General features: G+C 54.2%; 1 protein-coding gene across 6 annotated transcripts in view; it reads right to left on the bottom strand.

Moving 5' to 3' along the window:
• COL27A1 (collagen type XXVII alpha 1 chain) overlaps positions 1 to 21,888 on the bottom strand; it is a 153,205-nt gene that overhangs the window by 52,453 nt on the left and 78,864 nt on the right. For all 6 annotated transcript variants that reach the window (XM_086413851.1, XM_086413850.1, XM_086413852.1 and 3 more), the window contains 12 exons: positions 21,345 to 21,398; positions 20,052 to 20,105; positions 19,155 to 19,208; positions 16,263 to 16,316; positions 16,060 to 16,113; positions 13,898 to 13,942; positions 12,508 to 12,561; positions 10,584 to 10,628; positions 5,276 to 5,329; positions 4,589 to 4,642; positions 4,300 to 4,353; positions 177 to 230 (listed from right to left, as the gene is read on the bottom strand). In XM_086413851.1, coding sequence (XP_086269977.1) covers positions 177 to 230; positions 4,300 to 4,353; positions 4,589 to 4,642; positions 5,276 to 5,329; positions 10,584 to 10,628; positions 12,508 to 12,561; positions 13,898 to 13,942; positions 16,060 to 16,113; positions 16,263 to 16,316; positions 19,155 to 19,208; positions 20,052 to 20,105; positions 21,345 to 21,398 — 630 coding nt within the window. The remainder of the gene's footprint in view (positions 1 to 176; positions 231 to 4,299; positions 4,354 to 4,588; positions 4,643 to 5,275; positions 5,330 to 10,583; positions 10,629 to 12,507; positions 12,562 to 13,897; positions 13,943 to 16,059; positions 16,114 to 16,262; positions 16,317 to 19,154; positions 19,209 to 20,051; positions 20,106 to 21,344; positions 21,399 to 21,888) is intronic.

The following is a 21,888-nucleotide window of genomic DNA, read 5'->3' as shown; positions in this document are numbered from 1 at the left end:
AAAGATGAGTGGGGTTCCCACACTGAGAGTCACACCCAGCAGGAGCCTGGAACCCTGGCTGGTGCTCTGAAAGTCATAGATCTCAGGTCTGGGGTGGGGAGGGAAGGATCAGGAGGGGTCTCTCCAAGCAGGTGGCCCCTGCCAGCATCTGCCCCAGGGGGCTGGGCCCCACTTACCCGGCGTCCCTTTGCTCCCCTCATGCCCGGTGGGCCTCGAGATCCTGGAGGACCCTGTGGGAGGAGAAAGAGTCTGCAGAAGCCCCCTTTTCGGAAGCAAGTATAACACGGAAGAATCTGCCTGCAGTGCAAGAGACTTGGGTTCAATCCCTGGGTCGGGAAGATTCCCCTGGAGAAGGGAATGGCAACCTACTCTAGTATTCTTGCCTAGAGAATCCCATGGACAGAGGAACCTGGCGGGCTACAGTCCATGGGGTCACAAAGAGTCGGACACAACTCAGCAACTGACACTGGGGGATAACACGGAAGGCCAGGCTTGCAACCTCAGACCGGCACTGCTCGGGGGCGGCCCCTCCCGAGCCCAGCAACTCCAGAAAGAAGCCCTAAGCACTTAGCCCAGTGGGAAGGAAGGTCTGTCGCGCCCCGCCCCCCACCCCCCAGAGAATCAGTCAAGGAGCTGCCACCTTGAGCAGGAGTCAGTGCCTGGGAATCCAGTAGCTGGGAGAAGGCATCCTGAATGGATGAGCCACTTCCTTCTTTATCTCAAAATCAACAACCAGAAGCTAGGAAGACATTCCTGACCAAAGCCTCCTCCAACGCCCATTTCACTCTTTCTCCCTCCATCAGTCAGAAGAATACGGGGGTCCCACGTCCTGTTTCCTACCCTGACCTCAAATATGACCTGAAAGCATCCAGAAGGCTCTGAAGAGGGCAGAGAGAGCCAGAGGGCAAGGGGCAAGAGGCGGCAGAGCCAGACCAGGGCCCTGCAGGGAGGGAGGCTGAACGGGAAGCAGGCATGGAGTGGGGAGGGGAGGAGGGGAGAGGCTGAGCAGAGGAGAGGCGGGTGGGGGAGGCATAAAGGAAGGAGCAGGGTCTGGCCCAGGGAGGAGGCCCAGGTTATCTCGGCTTGATGAAGGGATGACACGAAGAGACAGGGAGGGAGGAAAAGAAAACACATAGCTGGACTTGTTCCTGGAATTCCCAGCACCTGGCCCAGAACAGGCTGATGACAAGGATTTTGGGAAGGATTGGAGAAGACAGGATAGGAAGGGAGGGATGGAGGGTGAAGAGAGGAAGCAGGCCACCTCACTGCCTGGTTCCTCCCTGCCCCCAGCGCCTCCAAGGTTCCAGGCCCAGCTACACATGTCAGGCTGTCAGGCTGCCTCTTCACCCCAGGCAGGCCAAGGACCCCTCCAACAGCTGCAAGAGCCTCCCAGCTCAAGCGGCGATTCTTAGACTGGGCGTGCTCCCTTTCCAAGAAGAGGTGGCCTCATCCCCCACACTGAATACCAGGGAGAGGCCCAGCTCAGTTTGGGGCCTCAGGAAAAACTCTTCTTTCTGCTCTCTTTCCCAGGCCTTGAGGGGTGCAGACCCTCCAACTGCTAAAGAGCCAAGGTGAGGGCTGGATGCCAACCAGACCCCTTGTCAGCAGAGCAAGCAGGGTGTGGACCCAGGCTTGGCCCCATAAAATGAGAGACTGGACTTCCAGATGATGAAGAACATGAAGACTGGGTGAGAACCACGGACCATTTTATGGAGGGATCGCAGACTGCAGAAGGCATGCAATTGCGTCACTGGGAAATTTCAGGAGCCAAGTCTTAACTCAGAGGCAGTAGGGTGCTTAAAAGAGCAGACTGTTCCACCAGAGAACTAGGTTCAAATCCCGACTCTGCCACTTACTAATTTTGTGACCTTTTGCAAGTGGCTTACACTCTCTGGGCCTCAGTTTCATCATCTATAAAATGGGTATAAGAGAGTTTTTGCCTTCTATAGTTGCCAGGAAGAGGAAATGACTTGGAGGTCTTCAGTTAAGGGTTGCTGTCAGCTCTCTCAAAGAGGGGAGAGGTCAGAAACTGAGGGACCCAGGGCCTGACTGGTCCCTCTCCAAATAATGGAGGCAGTGACCCTGGCTGACCTCAGTGGACTGTAAGAGAACATGGATGTTACAGAGCTTGGAAAAGTGAAAAGTGCCAATCAGCTATGAACAGTATTATCAGAAATGTCAGTTTCACAGTCTTACTGATAATAGTAGAAATTATCATATCTAACAAACAGAGGTAGTACTTACTATTGTACCTGACTTTCCTGGTGGCTCAGACGATAAAGCATCTGCCTACAATGCGGGAGACCCAGGTTTGAACCCTGGGTGGGGAAGATCCCTTGGAGAAGGAAATGGCAACCCACTCCAGTAGTCTTGCCTGGAAAATCCCATGGACGGAGAAGCGTGGTAGGCTACAGTCCATGGGGTTGCAAAGAGTCGGACACAACTGAGCCATTTCACTTACTATTGTTCCCATTCATTAAGCACTTGCTATATTCAGGTAGTTTGCTAAACATTACACCACGTGTGGTATCATTTATGTCTCACCACAGTCTCATCATAAATGTGGTATTATGCCGACTCACAGGTGGGGAAACTGAGGCTCAGAGATGCTATAAATGTTGCCAACAATCACACAGCTAACAAAGAGGGAGCCAGGATTTGACTCAAAGTGTCTAATTCTAAAGCTTTCTGGACCTCCATGCCATCATGGTTCCCCAGTGGCACTAGGGACAGCTGGCTGTCCAAAGAGACCCAAGTGTCCAGCCCCATACTGTAACAGAGGAAGGTCAGTGGCAACCTTGGGATCTGAAGGCAGCAACTCACTGTCTGATCTCACTAAGTCAGAGCCAACCCATTGAACAGATGGAAGCACTGAAGAAATGGGATGGGGGAGGGGCCAGAGAGCCATGGAGGCAGGGAACGCAGAGGAGGCCTGCTGCTTCTTTCTATGCATTGGCCTGAAGGCCCTGCTGTTTTCTCGTCTCCTTCTGGCCTTCCTTTTTGCCCCATCAATTCTTTTCAGACTTTCCTGCTCCCGTTGGACAGATGGGCAGACTGAGGCTCAGGGAGGTCCAGACCCAGGGACACCGCTGGGATTAGATGATAGAGCCCCAGCATCCTGTTCTCTGACTTTGGCCCTGCCCTGAGCACCTCCCACACTCCCGAACTCCAAGCACACCATCTCCAGGAGCATCTGCTGGGGCCTGGTCCTCGGGTCCTCTGAGCACTGGGAAGGAAGGTGGGCCAGCAGCCTTTGGGCTGGATGGGCTAGGACCCTCAGATGAAGGCCTCAGTCTGCCAACCAGTCTCTCCAGCCCCAGGCCAGATGTAACTTTTTCCCTCCTTCTCACAAACAGGTGGAAACCATGCCATCAAGAGCCCAGAGCGCTGGCTTTTGATCCCAGCTGCGCACTGTGAGCTTCCCCCTCATCAAAATTGTGGAGACTTTCCTCGTGGTCCAGTGGCTGTCAGTGCAGGGGGCCTGGGTTCAGTCCCTGGTCAGGAAGCTAGATCCCACACGCCGCAACCAAGAGTGTGCAGGCTGCAACTAAAGATCCCACAGGCTACAACTAAGACTTGGCAGGGCTAAATTAAAAAAAAAAAAGAAGCTATAGCGGACTGGCAGGGCCACCTGCTGCCTGGAACCTCGATCTCTGGATGATGCTTAGTATCCAGGCTTCCTGCCCCTGGGCTAGCGCTCTGTATTCCTCCTCAGCACCCAGCACTGCCTCTCCCACCCCTCCCTGCCCTGGGATCCTCAAGAACATCCCTGATACTTCAGTCATCACGAGAAGCCCAGAACCCCTGCATCCTTGGACCCTCCGCCCACTTGTCCCAGCATTTCCCATCTTCTCCCCTGCTTTCTCCAAAGCAGTGGTCACTTATCTACCGCCTTCTCTTTCCCCACGCCACAAGACGAGCTCCTAAAGGGGAAGGACAGCTTTCTGCCCTGTTGATGGCACTTCCTGGAATGGACATGTGACACGGTACTTCCCGAGTGAATGAAGAGAGCAACAGCAGTGCTAATGCCCACGACACTCCCTTGCAATGACTGTCCCTACGTAATGAACATTAGCTGCCTGGTTTCATTTCACCTACGTGCTCGCACTATCATGACCAAGATTATTTTATCTATTTTTTCAGATAAGCACAGTTCAGGCACACAGAAGTTGAACGATCTGCTCTGGCAACATAGCGGGAAGCTGGGATTTGACCCAGGTCTGCCTGGTGTTGAGACCTAGACTCCACCATGATGCAACAGTTAAGTCTGAGCTCAGCGAACACGAAGGCTTTGCTTACCGGAGGTCCAGGCTCTCCCGGGTTTCCCACCACACCTGGGATTCCAGGATGGCCCTACCAAGAAAGAGATGAACAAGGAGGAATCAGTTCTGGAAGCTTCCTCTTCCATTTGCAATCCTGCCTCGGCCAGCTCAGACCCAGCCCAGGGCTATGCGGGCAGCAGCCAGGCTCCAGGAGGAAGGAGCTGGTCATTGTGAAGGCCTGGGGTTCTCAGAGGCAGGCAGACGACAGCAGAGCTGTCACCGTGGCTGGGACAGGAGAGGGCAAGGGGATGCAGACTGCTCCTTACCATCGACCCCTTGGGTCCGGGCGCGCCTGGGGGTCCCATCATGCCCCGGTCACCCTGTGATGGAGACAGCAATTCAGGGAGGTCACGGCAGTGGGCGGCTCTGTGGGGACAGGTGCAGAGTGCCCTCCGGGGACTAGAGAGGGACAAAGCCTTGTCCAAGATCTGTGGCCACATCACCCAGAGTCATCAGAAGCGAAGACGCCCAGCAAAGTGTGGCCATGGGCACTTAATGTAGTTCGAATCCCAGCTCTGCCACTTCCCATCCGGGTGACCTTGAGCAAGTCACCTCCCCCACTGGAGCCTTGGTTATCTGGTCTGTAAAACACACCTGCTGGCATTCATAAGGCAACTTAAAGCACTGGGATGCTTTTTTAAAAGGTAAATCTCTGTCTCCCCCTGTTGCCTGCCCGCGTGCAGTGTCAGTTTACAGCCGTGAGCAGCCCAGACCACAGGGATAACTCTCCCAGACATCTGGCTGCACTTGGGGTACTGGCCAGAGGGCAGGGTCGAAGCCCCAGGAAGTGCTGGAACAAGTGACAATGGTTCTTTGAGGGTCTGGAAGGCCAGGGAAAGGAGGAAAGGCCAGGGAGAGAGGTCTGAAACCCCCAGGGCGACTGGCCCCTTCACCTTTCTAACATTTCAAAACACAAGCTCTATCGCTTAGATATTCCCTCCAACGTGACTTACCTTTTCTCCCATGATTCCTGGCTCTCCGACCAGACCAATGAATCCCAGAAGTCCCTGGAAGAAACATGTACAAAAGCAAGAGAAAGAAAGAAGCAACATGAATTCAGGGATGGACTGAGTTTCAAAGACACCTGGCCCAAGTCTCTCTTGCACTGGGGCCGTCTCCCCATGTCTCCCGCCCCATGCCCGGTGACCCAGCTGGCGTGGGGCTGCCACCAAGGAGAAAGCTGTCTCTCTGGGCACCATCCTGACTTCCTTCACTCCACCAGATGGTTCTGATTTCGGAGCCAAGCGGTGGGGCCGCTGCCAGCATCCCTGGGAGCACCACACATTCTTTCCTCGCCAGAAGCTGGGAGGCGGCCACGTGTGGGGAGGGGATGGGATGGGGGAGTCGGCGGGGGAGCAGGGGCAAGGTCCTTAAGTGGTGCTGGGAAAAGCGGTGCTTGTGAGAAATCTGTCCCCATCTTTTGGGGTTCTGGGGTTGTTTCAAAGAGAGAAACAAACCTGTTGGCTGGAATAGAAACACCCTAACAGCCTCTGCCAAAAGCCCTGATTGTAATCTGGGAAGTGGGAGCCCTTTTACTGTCCTGTGAAAGGCTTCCTCTCATTTCTGAAAGGGCACACACACTGTAGTTCCTGTTGCTCTTTTTAACTTCACTGGGTGATAACTGGCCCCTGTGTTCCAAGGCTCTTCTAGGCGGCTGTAGGCTTCGCTCGCTGCCCAGAGCAGGCAACTCGCTCACACTCAGCAAGGATGAAGGGCTTAGTTAGAGGAGGGAGTCAGACAATTGTCAGTCCAGACCCTACTCTCTTCAGGAAAATTCCAGCAGATGGAGGTCTAGTGTGGTACAAGGCTTGCAAAAGTTGTTTTCGAAGATCCCAGGTTTGCAGCCAAGAGTTTCTGGGAGAATTAGGGAAGACCGAGGGATGAGTGAATTGGTCCCATAAAATTTGCTCCCTGTCCCCAAACCATATCCAGAAAAAAATGAGACCTTAAAACCTGATCAGAAGCAGATCGGAAATTGTTCACTAGGGCAGTGAAGCTGGCCAGGCAACTAGAGGGAAGAAAAGGCACCAGATTCCCAAGGGTCAGCTCTGCAAGGTTCAGAGACAGTCTTAAAGTGTCAGCTCAGACCAGGACTGTGTGTGTCCTGCAACTGCAGCCTAGAATGCAACGCTGGTCTGGGTGGCCCCAAAGCCCATGCACCTGTCACTCCAACGCACGTGGCCATGAGCAGGGCACAGGTCTCCCTGGCACTTTAACCCCATCACCATACGGCCGGGGGCCTGTTTCCCTGGGTTCAGAGTCCCTTCAGGGTTGAAGTATGACATGAGAGGGATGAGGTTCAAGGTATGAGATCACAGCTAATAAGTCAGAGAAAATGACCAAGTATTTGTCTTTTGCAACAACCTACTTTAAAAATTACTTAGCTCATGTTCAAGGTGATAGGGGGTCCCCTAGTGACTCAGACAGTAAAGAATCCAATCCGCCTGCAATGCAGGAAACATGGGTTTGACCCCTGGGTCAAGATGATCCCCTGGAGAAGGGAATGGCAACCCATTCCAGTATTCTTGCCTGGAGAATTACATGGACAGAGGAGACTGGTGGACTACAGTCCATGGGGCCGCAAAGAGTCGGACACCTACTTTCAAGGTGATAGCAATATTAATAACAACAGCTGTCACTTACGACGGGCTGAGCCCTGTAACTGACACTTTATCTACATCATCACCATTCAGCCTTTAGACTTGTGGACCCTGGGGAAACTGCAGAGCCTCTAAACCTCATGTGCAGAGTGAGAGAACTTACAAGAAATGGTTTACCCTTCCTCCCGGGGTTGTTCTGAGTATTGGTGATAATGCATGGCACATGTAGGCACTCTATAAATGGTACTTCCCTCCCATCCTATTCTAATTTATTTTAAAAGGCCACAGGGTTAAGACAGAGGCCTGAGCTCCCCACAAGGGAGCAGTCAGACGTTTAGAGGACACTGAGTAAAGGGAATAAAAACTGCTCTGTTAAAAAGCCCCTGCCTGACTGGCCCAGAGAAACAGAAATTTCATAGCTACTTTAAATTTATGAGTTGTTGGGTCCTGAAAGGCAGGCAGGTCATAAACTTCAAATAAGAAGCCCACCCCTGCCCCCCCCACCAAATCCTAATGAATAAGGACCATACAGCAAGTGCCCCATTCCCTGCCCCCACCCCAGGACAGGCCCCCCTCCCCACTGGGGGCACTGTTCCAGAACATCCTGGCACCCTGTCCCACGGATGGAGCTGAGGCTGGTCCAGGGAAGCCTGCCCCCGAGGCCCAGGGCTTCCACCTGATGGGCCTGGTGGAGCAGCAGCCCCGACAGCTGTGGGCACAGCTGGCTCCTCTTGGCTGGCATGGGGCAGGGGGCGGTATTGTCACCTACAGCAGACACTGCATGGGTGGGATCCGAGTCCCCTGGGTTGGGGAGCAAGCTGGCCTGTCCTCACACAGCCTACAGATAAAGGCCTGTTGTTGACTGTGGGAGCTTTTCTCCCTCCCTCCCTGCTCTCATGACCTTCTGCTGGTTGCTGGGGGAAGCAACTGGGAACCAGACAGTCATGGATGCTCTGCTGGACTAGACATCTCAGGCTTAGGTGTTGAGATGCCTGGCTTCACCCTGGACAGAGCTTCTTAAAGGTAAGACCCATGATTTGTAAATATCTTTGTGCGCCCAGCACCTAGGACAGGGCCCAGCAGGCTGGCTGCACTCTGTTAAAAAAACCCACAAGGACTCAGGAGGTCAAGGGTTTTTAGTGTCTTCGGGGCAGGTCATGGGAACCCAGCAGGCCTGAGTGTCAACCTGGGCTCTGAGAGCGATGGCACTCCCTGGGAGATCACGGTCTAAGCACTTAACTTCTCAGAGCCTTGGTTTCCTCATTTGCAAAATGGGGATAGTAGTACATACTGCCATAGGATTGCCAGGGAACTGCTGGGATGGTATGGAAAGCGTTTGGCACACAGCCTGGTTCCTAACAGGGGCCTGATAAATGTAGCAGATACTGTGACTATAAGGAGGTCCTTCTACTCTTCCCAGGGATCCTCGACTCTGCCATGAACGGGAAAGGCCTGAGGAACAGCAGGCTCAGCTCCAGCCCTGTTTCACAACTCAGAAAGGTCTCTGTCTTCCCTGCTCAGCTGACTGGGCAGCTAGCTGAGGTCTCTACTGAACGAGTGTGCCTGTGGTCGCCTCAGGCCAGGTTCCCACACCTCCTGCCCATTCCTTTGCTTGGTCATCTAAGTTAAACCTGTGTGTGTGTGTGTGTGTGTGTGTGTGTGTGTGTGTTCTTGCTTAGTCACTCAGTCACATCCGACTCTTTGTGACCCTTTGGACTGTAGCCCTCCAGGCTCCTCTGTCCATGGGATTCTCTAAAAATACTGGAGTGGGTTGTCATTTCCTCCTCCAGGGGATCTTTACTACCCAGAGACTGAACCCTCTTCTCCTGTATCTCCTGTATTGCAGGCGGATTCTTTATCCACTGAGCCATTCCTCTCCCTAAATCCCACACTTGTTAGTGTGATTGAGGAAGATCCAGGGGTTCTCAATCTGGGGTCCCTGTAAGGCTCCATGGATGCATTTCAGGGGTCCGTGAACTTGAGGGAAAAACTACAGCTGTCATTTTCGCCAGCCTCTAGTTGAAGCTGAGCACTCCCCTCAAACATGAGCTTAAGGCATGTAGGCAACATATCTACAGCACTGGTAACAGTCACAGATCTTTACACGTCACATTACAGTCACTGCTGCAGAGAGCTCCAAGTGTATCGGTGAGACCGGTCACCACTTCAAAATTGAGGTCATTATCGGACCTGCCATTAGATCTCGTTATTCAAGGCAAGAATAAAGAAGCAAATCTTTGAGGAGATCACAATTTAACATAATCTCACGTTTGTATTTCAATATAATTCATTTCCTTCGTAGTCTTTTGTTTTGTATTTTGTCATTTAAAGAAGTTCTCTATTCTGAGATGGCTAGATAGCATCACCGACTCAATGGACATGAATTTGATCAAACCCCGGTAGACAAGAAAGGACAGGGGAGCCTGGCGTGCTGCAGTCCACGCAGTCGCAAAGAGTCGAACACAACTTAGTGACTGAACAACAAATTCTGAGAAGGGGTCTATGATCTTCTCCAGCCTGCCAAAAGGGTCTAAGGAACAAAATAAAAGGTTAGAACTCCAGGATAGAGGGATTTCAGAGGAAGCTTTGTGCTCTACCATCCTAGGATTCCAAGTATCTATTTCCCAAGGGCCCTACCATGAGCATAACTATGAAATTAAATTTGCTGAACGTATTGCCTTTTTTTTCCAATCAGGAAATACATCCAGGCCGCGGCAGCCCTTCCAAACTCCCGGGCTTCCCACAGAATGTGCTCGAATGACACTGGAAAGGTTTCAAAAATCCAGTCCTCCCCTTGCTTTAATTCCTTTCTTCCCCCCAACAGATGTTGTAGGCCTGGTGAGGAAGCTCCTCGTGTGCGTGACTCTCACGGCATTGATGGCGTTTCTTGGGAGAGACAAATTCTTCTGGGTCCCCAGCATCATTCCCCTTCCAGCCCAAGGCAGCCCCTTGCTGGGTTCAGAGGATGGGGTCCTTCTTTAAAGGAGTGGACGAGACTGCTACCTTCCGACCTGAGCTACGAGCCCAGAGCTTATGCTTTCAGGAGGCGCCAGGCTGCAGAGGAGGGACTAAGGCCGGTCATCCACTCATCAGCCTCCAGTGCCAAGGGCCCTGGACCTCAACACTGAAGGTTATGTTTCTCCAACTTCCTTTTCAGTGATCACGTGCAACCTCCTCTCCGCTTCAGACCCTGGCCTGACTTCCAGCATAGCCAGAGCCACTGATGTGAATTTTGTTTTCTTTATAATTTAGGGATGCCTGGACCGAGAGCCCCTGGCACGCGACTCTGCTTCTCTGCTCTTCCGGCCCTCCCATTACATCGAGCACGGGTGGTGACTGTGAAAGGGCTCTTCCACTTTGCACGTTCTGGGAACAGAGTCACGTAACGTCTTTTGGGCGAATGCCCCCAGAACATCTGCGGAGTCAGGCTGTGGAACCGTGGGTACTGAGATTCGTGGCTTTCTCATGCAGTGACCTCACCTCCCTGAGAGCCAGAGTTTGTCCATGTCAGTGAAGCGGGGAGATGAGCCGCTTAGGGTTAGATAACCCTAACCCGACCACTCCAGCTGGGGTTGGGGATGAATGAGGTCCATGTACGCGCTTCCCACAGCTAAGCCCTCAGTAAAGCGAGCCAGTAGGGTCCAAGATGACGGTGACTCACCTGCTCACCCACAGGCCCCGGCCGTCCAGCATCGCCTGGCTCGCCCTGCAGAGAAACAGAGGAGGGTCACTTGGGAATGGGTGGCTGGAGTCCAGGCCTCCCAGGAGACACCTGGGTCAACTGGCCTTAGGCCCCTCTGGTGGGGAGGAACCAAGAAACTCAACTGCAGTCTGGCCTTGGAAACTTCAAACAGATGGTAGGGACAAGGGACACTGGGACAAAACCTCCTCTGGCCCCAGGGATGATCCTCGTCATCATTCCTTTGGAGTGGCCCTGGGCAGGTTACCTGGCATGGGGTCTATATCTCACCTGGGACCCCCATCAACCCACGGCATTCAGCAGAAGACGGAAACTGAAGCTCACAGAGGTGAAGTGACCTGCTGAGGTCACACAGCGAGCTGGAAGTAGGGCGAGCACTGGAACTTGGGTCTGACTGATGGAGATGCCCTGCTGCACCAGGATGAGCGGGGAGCTGGGGAATCAGGGTGCTGGACTCCCAGAGATCTGCCATCAGCTCACAAGTGACACGGAGCAGTCTCGTCTCTGCTCTGGGCTCGGTGTCCCCACTCATAAATAAGTAAAACCAAACTCATTTGCCTCCAAGCTCTCACATGCGCTGTGTCCTACGTCACCTCCATCATGTCCAACTGTGACCCCGTGGACCGTAGCCCACCAGGCTTCTCTGTCCATGGGATTCTCCAGGCAAGAATACTGGAGTGGGTTGCCGTTTCCTCCTCCAGGGGATATTCCCAAGGATCAGACCCTCGTCTCTCATGACTCCTGGACTGACAGGCGGGTTCTTTCCCACTAGCACCACCTGGGAATCCCCGAGCCCTCACACTAGGTGGCCATTCGAGATCTTGTCTGCTGGCTTTACCCCACGCTGGGGTGACTCCCACTCCTTCTGCAGCCACAGCCGCCCTGGCAAGCAGAACCGTGGGACAGATCTGCCCAGGGCCCTGTCACTGCTCCCACCACAGAAACCCAGCTGGTATCTGAGGGAGAAAGGCCCAGGCCTCAGAGGGCAGGACGTGGGCTCGGACTGGCCAGGAGTTGGGCTCACGAATGGATGGGGCGATCCCGGCTCAAACCTTAGCCTTCCCTCCAGGTCTGCCCCCAGACCTCAGGCTTGAGACCCCCAGAGGAGCCAGACAGACACAGACTCGGGGGCCATTTCTCCTGAGAGGAGGGCACTTGGACGGCCTGGCCCCCACAGTTCCACCCTAACCCTCTGTGTGCTTGCCCAGCTGTCAACTCGGCCCAGCGATCCCTGCCCAGGATGGCCAGGGAAATCCAGCCTTCAAAGGGAGTCCCTGGAAAGGTATTAAGCTGCCCATGTGTTGAGGAACACAATCTCCTACTGGGGCCAGTTCTTTTTCATTTTGATAACTTCAAAAAAAACTGTTAATAAGTGAAATGCATATTTATGGGAGATGATGGGGAAAATACAGAAGCCCAGAGAGGGAAATGGAAATCTCCGATAATCCCACTACCCAGAGCTAACCCCTGTCCACGCTCCAGGCTTTGCTCTGAGCCTTCAGGGACGCGGTCCAGCCAGCCCCGTCCATGGGCTCCTGCTGCACCGTTCCACTGCGTGACCTGCTTCGCACGTGCCCACCATCACCCCTGCCACACACGGACACCTTCCCGTCTGGTCAATCCTCCCAGCACACCGTCTTTGGTGGCTACGCTGTGCCCCATGACTTGAACACTGGTCCCCTGGTGGACACTGAGATTCTGTCCACGTTTTCCTGTTACTCATACACACTTTATGATAAATGCAGACCATCTCCTCCGCTTTTCACAACAGGTCAGGGATTCAGGGGTCATCCTAGGGCCTCATCGGTTGGCTCCCCCTCTCTCTTCTCCTCCCCTGGTGTTCCCTCCTCCCCCTTCCTGCCACGTCACTTCCAGGTCCCCTCACCTTCAAGCCATCCGGGCCAGGTCTTCCAGGAAACCCCTTCCTGCCTGGTTGACCCTGCAACAGGGAGAAGTGAGTGAGAAAAGCCAGGCCCCGAAGTCACCAGGCTGGCAGCTGTCCTTGGGGAGTCAGGGAGAGTGGTCAGCTGTGTGACCTTGGGAAGCCTCTCCCAGGCTGGTTTGTTTGTTAATGGGAATGAAGAAAACTGCTTTCAAGGAGTGAGGAAAAGGAAGGGGCTGGAACAGAAGATAAAGGACACAGGGGCATGGAGAGTTTATGCCAGTGGTTCTCAAACTGTTGCCCCGGGGCCCTCTGGGGGACCCTGAGACCCTTTCACAGGAAATTCACAAGGTCAAAACTATTTTCATAAGAATATTAAGATGTCATTTGCCTGTGTCACTCATTTTCATGAATGCAAGTGGAGTTTTCCAGAGACTACATGGCACGTGGTTTTATCCATAGATGGAGCTCAGAGGCAGACTGGAGAATCCAGCTGACTCCTATTAAGCCAGACATTAAAGAGATCTGCAAAAAACGGTAAAACAATGCCACTCTTTTCATTAGATGATTTTTGCTTTGGAAAATATAGCTTTGGCGGGGGGGAGGGGTAAAACTATTATTTTTGTTAACATGAAAAGAGTTGGTCGTTAATCTTGAATGAATTGTTAAAAGCATTTAAAATTTCTTGGTTTTAAGTACTCATGTCGATAGATGTAACCCATGTAAAGAAAAGCATTCAAGATCCTCAGTCATTTCCAAGGATGTCAAAAGGTCCCAAGACCAAAAATATCTACAAACTGCCAATTTATGCAATTGAGACTGAAGGTGGCTGGGCATACACCTTCCTTCTGGAAGGCCACTTGAAGCAGTAGAGAGAAGTCAGATTCAGATTCCGGGGAGGGTATCCTGGCTTCCTGGCTGTGAGATTCTGGGCTAAGTTTTTTACCATTTTTTCTGACTGTGACGGGTCTTAGTTGTGGTGTACGGGCTTCGGTGCCCCTTGGCATCTTGGATTTCAGTTCCCTGACCAGGGATGGAACCCGTATCCCCTCCGTAAGAAGGCGGATTCTCAACCACCAGATCACCAGGGAAGTTGCCTGGGCTATGTATGCTCTTTGAGCCTGAGGGCCTTGAATGATACCAAGAAAGGCAGTGCCTCTCTCAAGGGAGAATCAAGGGAATGAGAATGGACTCGGTGCACCCGCACACAGTAGGTGCACAGCAGCTTCTTGCTTCTCATCTCTCTCCTCTGGGGTCTGTCCTCACGCCCACCCTGGCAGGCCCAAGGCTCTCATAGACGACTTCTCTCCAGAACACCACCCAGATGATGCCCGCCTGCACACAGCTGGCTCAGCACCAGCAAATCCCACACCCCCAGGCCAGCAACACTCACCTCCAAGCCAGGGACCCCTGGTGGCCCCATGGGCCCCTCATCTCCCTAGGGTCAGGAGACACGAGAGAGGAGAAAAAGGAGAAAGTTAATTCAGTGGGAGTCTTGGAGAACTTGACCTGTCAGGAGGGCAAGGGGTGGGCACAGGAGAGCCCTCCCTGGCCGAGAAATGGGACACCTGGGCCCCCGGCCTGTTCCCACCCAGGGCAGAGGCCTAGAGGCCAGACCACACGTGGGCTTCTGGGGGAATGGGGCTCCCCCGTCACGTGAATGTGGTCAGTCTGGTTGGCAGTGGTGCTGGTCAGGAAACCCAAACCCGATCATATGCTGTTTGAGCAGAGCCCCAGACTGCAGCTCAAAGATACGGGCTCTGCTCCAGGCTCTGCCGTTTCCTCGGTGGCAGACGTTAGCCGCACCATGCCTCAGTTTCCCCATCTGTAAAATGGTGCGGAGCAGAGAGTATCATCTTAAACGCTGATGAGTACCACTCTGCTTGACCCTCCAAATTGTATGTCATTATTTTATATTGTTAGGTTAATCATGTTCCCATGAGTTAGAGTTAGTCACTCAGTAGTGTCCAACTCTTGGCAACCCCATGGACTGTAGCTCACCAGGCTCCTCTCTCCATGGGATTTCCCCAGCAAGAATACTTGAATGGGTTGCCATTTCCTTCTCCAGGGGATCTTCCCAACCCAGGGATCAAACCCAAGTCTCCTGCATTGCAGGCAGATTCTTAACTGTCTGAGCAACCAGGGAAGCCCCATTATGACTTGCAAATGTAATTATCTTTTTTTTGGTCTGGCTATTGATTGTGAAAACTGATAAACATCTTTTACTATTGTGATTATGTTTACAAAAACTAACAAACAAAACAAAAAAACCCACTGATGAGTAACCTGAGTTCCTGGAGGACAGCCATGATTTCTTTTTTGACACTACAAACCCAACATCACTCAGGATGGGTGTGCCCAGGGTCTAGTGGGTATGTGGTTTGGGAAGGCAGGGAGGAGGGCTTGAGAGAGGGTAACAAATGGAGGAGTGAATGAGTGGACAAATGAATCAATGGAAATGTGAGCAAGTGGTGGGCATATTGAGGGTCTGCTTCAGTGATAATGCTGTAATGTGAGCGTCAACGGGAGCACAGGCTGGTGCCATCTTTCCCTCCCTCCCTCCTGCCCACTTCCCGCCCATGGAGATGCCTCAGGCCCTCCCGTAGGCTCAGGGAGCTTCCAGACTGGCCCCTCTGGCATGCCAGGCCTAACCAAGAGGCCCCCTCCAGAGCCCACTCCCCCCTGCCCCAGCTTCCAGGAAAGCAGCCCCACGTGGCAGCTCACAGGGCCAGTACTGGGACCCCGCCAGACCCAGAACCAGCCCGAGAAGGGATCCATGTCAGCCAGATGCCTGCCTGTGGTCGCGGTGAGTCGGGGCCTCCTGCACCCTCCCCCAGGGCTGCGTCATGGGAGCTCTGGGGCCTGAGCCAAAGTGTGCAGGGGAGGGCCTTGCACATGGGAAAAAGCGGGGGCCAGCTCATGGGGTGGCCAACAGCCCTCCAGCTGGTGCTCCGACAGGCCCGAGGAAATCATCAATCCCCTTCACCACGGAAGAATCAGTAAGCAAGTCTTCAGTCTGCCACTTACTAGCTGCATAAGTCATGTCATTCTCCCAGGAGGCCCCAGGCAGCTCCTAGGAGCCCAGAAGTTAAACAGCACAGGGTCCATGCAGGGAGCTTTGGGCTCAGCGGACTCGGGTTCGAATCCTGATGCTGCCTGCCACTAACCACAGAGAGCTGACATAGTCTATCCCCTTGAGAGTCAGGACCTCCCCTAAGCTGACGATGCCCTCCCTACTACAGCAGCACCCCAATAAACTGTGCTACTGTGAGAAGAGGCAGTGACAGTAGCTCCTAGAGAGGAAGCCCCAGGGCAATGGCGTTGCCATGATGGGAGTGACCTGCCAGCCAGGCCAGGGCAGATGAGAACCCTGGAAGGGTCACAGGGCAGAGCTACAAAGGATGAACTGGAGGGCAAGCCTGAGGTGGCCCTGGGCCCTGTGTCTCCTGACCAAGGGGCCCTGGAACTCAGCTAAGGTTTGCAGGACCCAGGGAAGAGCAAGCTAGGGGCTGGGGTTGGGGGGGATGGGCAGAAGGCAGGGTCAGACAGTCTCACCTCGGGCCCCAGCTGCCCACGGGGTCCTGGCAGGCCTCGAGCTCCAGGCTTACCCTGGTGAGAGGGAACAGAGAGTGGGCTCAGAGGCAGCACCTCCGTCTCCACCACAGGCTGCCAAGACTCCCGCTGGCTTGGAATCAGGCCTGTGGTTTGCATAGAGTGGTCAGCCTCATCAGCTGGAGCTCTCCTGGGCAGGGACTCACCTTCACGCCTTCTGGGCCGTTGTCCCCAGGGGGACCAATGTCTCCAGGGAATCCCTGAAAGGGAGCAGAGAGCTGGAGTCACCCAGGGGGACTACGTAGGGAAATGTGAAGACTATAGGTCTTGGAGGGGGACCGACCTGGGTCTCCATCTCATCCTGTAGGGGAGATGACCCTGGGCAGGTCAGTTATCACGGTTCTAAAACAAAGAATCAGCCCCTACACTTGAGAGAGGTGCTGAGAAAATGAGGCAGGAGAGTGCAGGAAGGTCCTGGCGTAGGAACTAGCACATACAAGGCATTCTAATCCAGACCTTCCCAAGTCTTAGGGTGGGGCAGCCAGGGCTTCACAGCTAGCTGTCTTCCGCTCCAAGGAGTGCCATCCCTTATTGTGGGGATCCTGTATATTCTGGGTTTGCTGTGACTTTGAAAGGCTAGAAAAGCACTGATCCATAAGTATCAGCAACTATCAGAAGCAGAATCCCCACCGTATCCTTGGACTCTGCCCCACACCACCACTGAAAGCTCACCGCTCCCAGACCATTCTGATAGATGACTGCAGTGGAAGCTTCTTTGGGACGTGGAGCAGAATCTCTTTTCTTCCCCAGCAGAAAGGACCAGACTTCTCTGTCCCTTCAACTGCCCCTAGTCAGGGGCCCCGGGGCCCTCAGTCTGGCTGCCTCCAATTGCTTAGCTTCCACTGTTTGTGATCACTAGGATATCCGTGAACTGACCAGCAGAGTCAGTGTAAGAACATCCCCTCCCTTGTTTTAGGTATAATATCTCTGTTAATTCAGCCTAGAACCCCATTTGCTTTCAGGGCAGACCCACTACTCCCTCAGGTGCCTGCCGACCAGAAACCAAAGCCTTTGAATATGAGTCCCTGAAGCCAGGATGCTCCCCGACTTCACCTTAGTAAGTGGCTTTATTTTCTTCCTCTTTTGAGGTTTTGGTAACTCCTGTTAGATTCCAGCTCCACCATCCTCTCACCCTTCTCACTAGGGAAGGCAAGTCTGGTTTTGAATTTGGAGTTAACACAGGAAGCCAAAGACCCACGTCTTTTTCTTCAAATCGAGAGGCTCAAAGTCCCATTCTGCCACCGACTCACTGTGTGACCCCAGGCAGGTTTCTAAGCCTGCCAGGGCCCTGGCTTCTGCATCTCCAAAATGCTAACTATAAAAATCACCGAACAAGGCTGTTCTGAGGCTTGAAGAGAATAAGGTGAGTGCACCGCTGAGTTCGGTATTTGGCATCTGGTAAGCACTCAATAAAAAAATCTATAGGCCAAAGGGTTTTGGGTCCTGGGAATACAAGGCTGCTTGGGGTGGGCTTGTCTCCAGGGAGATTTGAAGGAGGCCAGGATGCTGATCAAATTCTGGTGTCACACAGATCGGACCCACTAATGAAGGAAAGAGCTGATTCACTCAGGGGCTGGGGAGTAGAAGCTGCACCCACGGTCTCGGAAAGGTGACAAAGACCCCGGAAGGTGCCGACAGGCTCGTCGGCTTCTGTCTTCGGCTGAGCAGAACCATCTTCCGGATGCTGAGTCCACCAATCCAAACAAAACCCAAAGATGGGGGAGCAGACCCCAGAGCTGTCCAGGGACCCGGGAGGGAGCCAAAGGGCAAAATGAAGAACTTCTTTGCTACAAGTAGCAGGGTGACCCTGAGGAGGCCACCCTCACCCTGCTCAGTCACTCAGCTCCCTCCTCTGCAAAGGGTGGTGGTGACTGTATCTCCCTCGCTGGCCGTGGTGGCCGTTCAGCCAGCTCCCATCCTGAAGATGCGATGCAGCCCCCTGGCACAAGGCAGTGCCTAGTAGAACGAGGGAGCCGGCTTTCCACCCGCACTAGCCAGACTGCTGGGAAACCCGGCCTCTCAGAGAAGTTTTTTTCCACAGTGACCAGGGGAAGGAATCAGGGCCATGGAAGAGAGGCCAAGTCCATTTGTCTAAAGATAGGGCTGTGTCAAGGCCAAAGTCAACACAGTGGAAAGTAGAACCTGGGGCTTTTAGGAAACACTCCCTCAGCCATCTGGGCGGTACCAGGAGTGGTCTTTGGAAGGATGGACCAGACTTCTGTCTCCAAGACCTCAGGGGTGTGCAAGACGCCAGGCCAGGGAGGTGTGGCACAGGGGTGGGGTGGGGACTAGGGCTGACCTAGACCCCCTAAGACAGACGACAGTCCCCCCAGCACTGCTCACCCTGTTAGTCCCCCCAACACTGCTCACCCTGTTCTCCAGAGCTGGTCCCTGTACTGGGGGCGAGGCATGGAGCGGGGCAGCGGGAAGAGGAGTTCCCTCAGCTGCCCAGCTGCCTCGCTCTTTTGTACAGAAATGCCAGTGACGGACATTTAACAGACCTGTGCTCATTATCACACGCGTCAGAAACTCTCAGGTTCTAATGACTCAGCTGTAGTTACCATGTTAATTGCTTAATCTATCTGTCGTGACATCTTCTCCATTCCAACACCAGAATCTTACTCTTGTTTCTTGCTCCCTGTACCTGTGAGCTCTGAGCTCTGCACCTCTCCAGGGTGGCTGTATGCAGCTGGAAAAGTTCCAGGGCTCAGAGGGGTAGACAATGTGGGGAGCTCCCATGAAGGGTCCAGGCAGCACAGCTCAGAGGGTTTTCCTGATGCTTCTTTCTGGAAACCGTAAAGGCGGCCATGGAGCTGGGGAGGGAGTCTGAAGCCAGCTGCTGCCCCACTGCCTTTGTGAGCCCCCAGGGAAGGCAGGAAACCAAGGAAGAAAAGGAAAGATTGCTGCTCTAGGAATTTCTAATCCCATCTTTCAATTGCTGTGTGACCTCAGGCAAGTCTCTCCCTGTCTCTGAGCCTTGGTTTCCCAAGGATGACACGCAGTAACAGTCAGAAACAGAGAAATAGAGCATTAAATACCTCAGGTCCCGGGGGCCCAGGAAACCCAATGGATCCTTTGTCTCCAACTTTGCCCTGTGGAAGAGAAGAGATTGTAGGGGAGGCAGGGGTAAGCAAGGGTCCACCTTTCCTGGATCCTTTGTATTAGGCCCCAGGCTGGGGATGGTTGGAAAACTCAGGAGAATATAAGTGAAATCTGCCCAGACAACTACAAGGGGTTACTGTTCAAGCCCCAACTCCTACTCTTCCTGGGCACCGGATCCTGGGCAAGTCGCTTCACCTTTGAACCTTACTTTCCCCATCTGTGAAATGGGAACAATAACAATTCTCTAACTCCTGGGGTTGTGGACAGTCTTTCAAAGAGACGCAGCACAGGAAGGATCTGATGCATGTGTGAGTGCGTGCTAAGTCGCTTCAGTCACATCCAACTCTTTGCGACCCTATGGACTGTAGCCCACCAGGCTCCTCTGTCCATGGGATTCTCCAGGCAAGAATACTGGAGTGGGTTGCCATGCCCTCCTCCGGGGGATCTTCTCAACCCAGGCATCAAAGCCATGTCTCTTTAAGTCTCCTGTACTGGCAGGCGGGTTCTTTACCGTTAGCGCCAGTGGGATCATTCAATAAATAAATGACATCCACTGCTATTGTTGATAACATTACTATTATTTACAAGACACTGGGAGCCCTGATTCTCACCAGAGCTCTGCCAATGCCTGATGCCTGGGTATACTGCTGTCCCTCTGGGCCTCAGTGTTCTCATCTGTAAAAGGGGCGAGTCTCCATTTCTACTCTGCTTTACTCGCCTCCCAGAGCTGCTGCGGGAGGAAATGAGGTCCTGGATGTAAAGGCATCTCTGGCCACATTCCATGACCATTTGGACATTATGAGCCTGAGGCTCTAGAAGCAGAAGGTACTCACCACTGGCCCTGGCTTCCCCCGTGCGCCAGGGAACCCTTGCAAGCCCTGGCTCCCCTGAAAAAGATGCATAGTGAACTGGGGTTAGCAACGCCCAGAAATGGCCAGATGGACAGCTGCTTGGTCACCCCGCTGGCCCGAGGCCTGGACAATACCCGCTTTTAGGGGGAGGATGAGCCCTCTGCTTGCAAGCTCCAGCTTGGCAGCCCTGTAGGCTGGAACCCAGGGATGCAAGGGTGAAATGGCAGCTCCTGTCCTCACCAGGTCATCCGGGACCCCGGGACTCTGGAGCCACTGAGCAGGCACTGCTGCTGCGCCCGTGATGCCTGGGGAAGTCTGGAGACTGGGGCCCAGCTGCAGAGGCAGCCAGGCCTGGGTGGCTCGCAACCCAGAGACATCGAGGCTGGGTCAGGACAGGCCAGCCAGGAGGGAGGGGAGAGGAAGAGGGAGAGCTGGCCAACATCTGGGCCTCGTTGACTGGCTGGGAGAACTCCAGATGTGGCCACATGGTGCCGGACACAGGCAAAGAGGAGCCGGCCTGGCAGGCAGCCTGGGATCCTCCGTCATCCCGGCCAGCCACTCACTCAGACGTATCTTTTTAAGTGTTCACCGTCCTGCGCAGGACCCTGACCTGAGCCGCTCTGGGCCAGCCGGGAGCCCTATTCTGGGGAACCTGCTGTCTGGCCGTGGGAGGAGCACCAGTCTCCATCAGCCAGGGAAGAAACGTGCTGCCACAGGTGAGGGGCACTCAGAGAGCGGCACGACGACTTCCTGAGCAGGTAGAGAACATGGCATCCACGCAGAGCTCTGGGGTGGGGCTGGGCCGTGCCCAGGTGAGGCGGAGGGTGTGCCCAGCGAGGCAGCCATGTGTGCCCACTTGGTGCAGTGAGGAGGTCAGTGAGGCTGGGGCTCAGGGCTGGAAGGGTGGGGGGCAGGAATGTCAGAGGGGCCTGCACGCTGCTGGCCCAGGTGCAGGGGCCAGGAGCTGGGACTCCAGTCTGGGGCAGTGAGGAGCCGTGGATGAGCATGGAGCAGAGCTGGGCCCTCAGCACACTTTTGTGCCGGTGAGGAAGACAGGCTGGGAGGGACACAGCTGGGGCCTGGGAATACATCAGGAGGCCACTGTGAAGTCCAGAGAAGAGACAATGAGAGGGTGGATGGAAGATGGAGGAGCCAGGATGGTGGGAAAGGATGCCACATTCCAGGTGGGTCCCGGCCCATGTCGGCCCCTGGGAAAGAAGCCAGAGCCACAGAAGAGCAGGGCGGGGGGACAGGGGGCGAATGTGCAGGAGTTACCTTGTCTCCTTGGAATCCGGCGTCTCCTGACACACCTGGAACCCCTTGTTCACCCTAAATACACACCAGCAAAGAAGGTTACGATGGTGAGTTCTGGAAGCCTCCCCCACATCCAGACCCAATGGCGAGGTACAGCTTTGCCGAGGCCGTTCCCCAAGTCAATCCACCCAGCAGCAGCCTTGTTAGAGAAAAGGACAGCCCCCAGCCCCAGAGGAGCCTGGGTGGGGAAGGTGGGCCCCCTCGGGGGACAGAGCCAGCTTAGCCGCAGGTCTGCCTGGGGTTGCTCAGGTGGCTAAACACTCCACTAACAGAAGCTAAGCTGCCCCATGTTGCCTGGCCTTGGCGGGAGACCAGACACTCGTGGGTCAAAGGAACCGTGTCTGGATCCTTTAACCTCTTCATCATCAACTGACGTCACATGGAAGAGCGTGCAGCTTGGACAGCGTCCCCGTACCACCATGGGTTCAGAGCGCTTGCATCTGTTGCTTGATATTTTTCACTGCCAGGCTGTGAATTGCCCCGTCGTCCTTCCGTGGGAGTTTCT

This window comes from Bos grunniens, chromosome 8, assembly GCF_055505025.1.
Source record: "Bos grunniens cultivar Pamir isolate PY7600 chromosome 8, Bosgru_T2T1.0, whole genome shotgun sequence".
Classification (NCBI taxonomy): Eukaryota; Metazoa; Chordata; class Mammalia; order Artiodactyla; family Bovidae; genus Bos; species Bos grunniens.
This window is presented reverse-complemented; position numbering and strand designations above follow the sequence as displayed.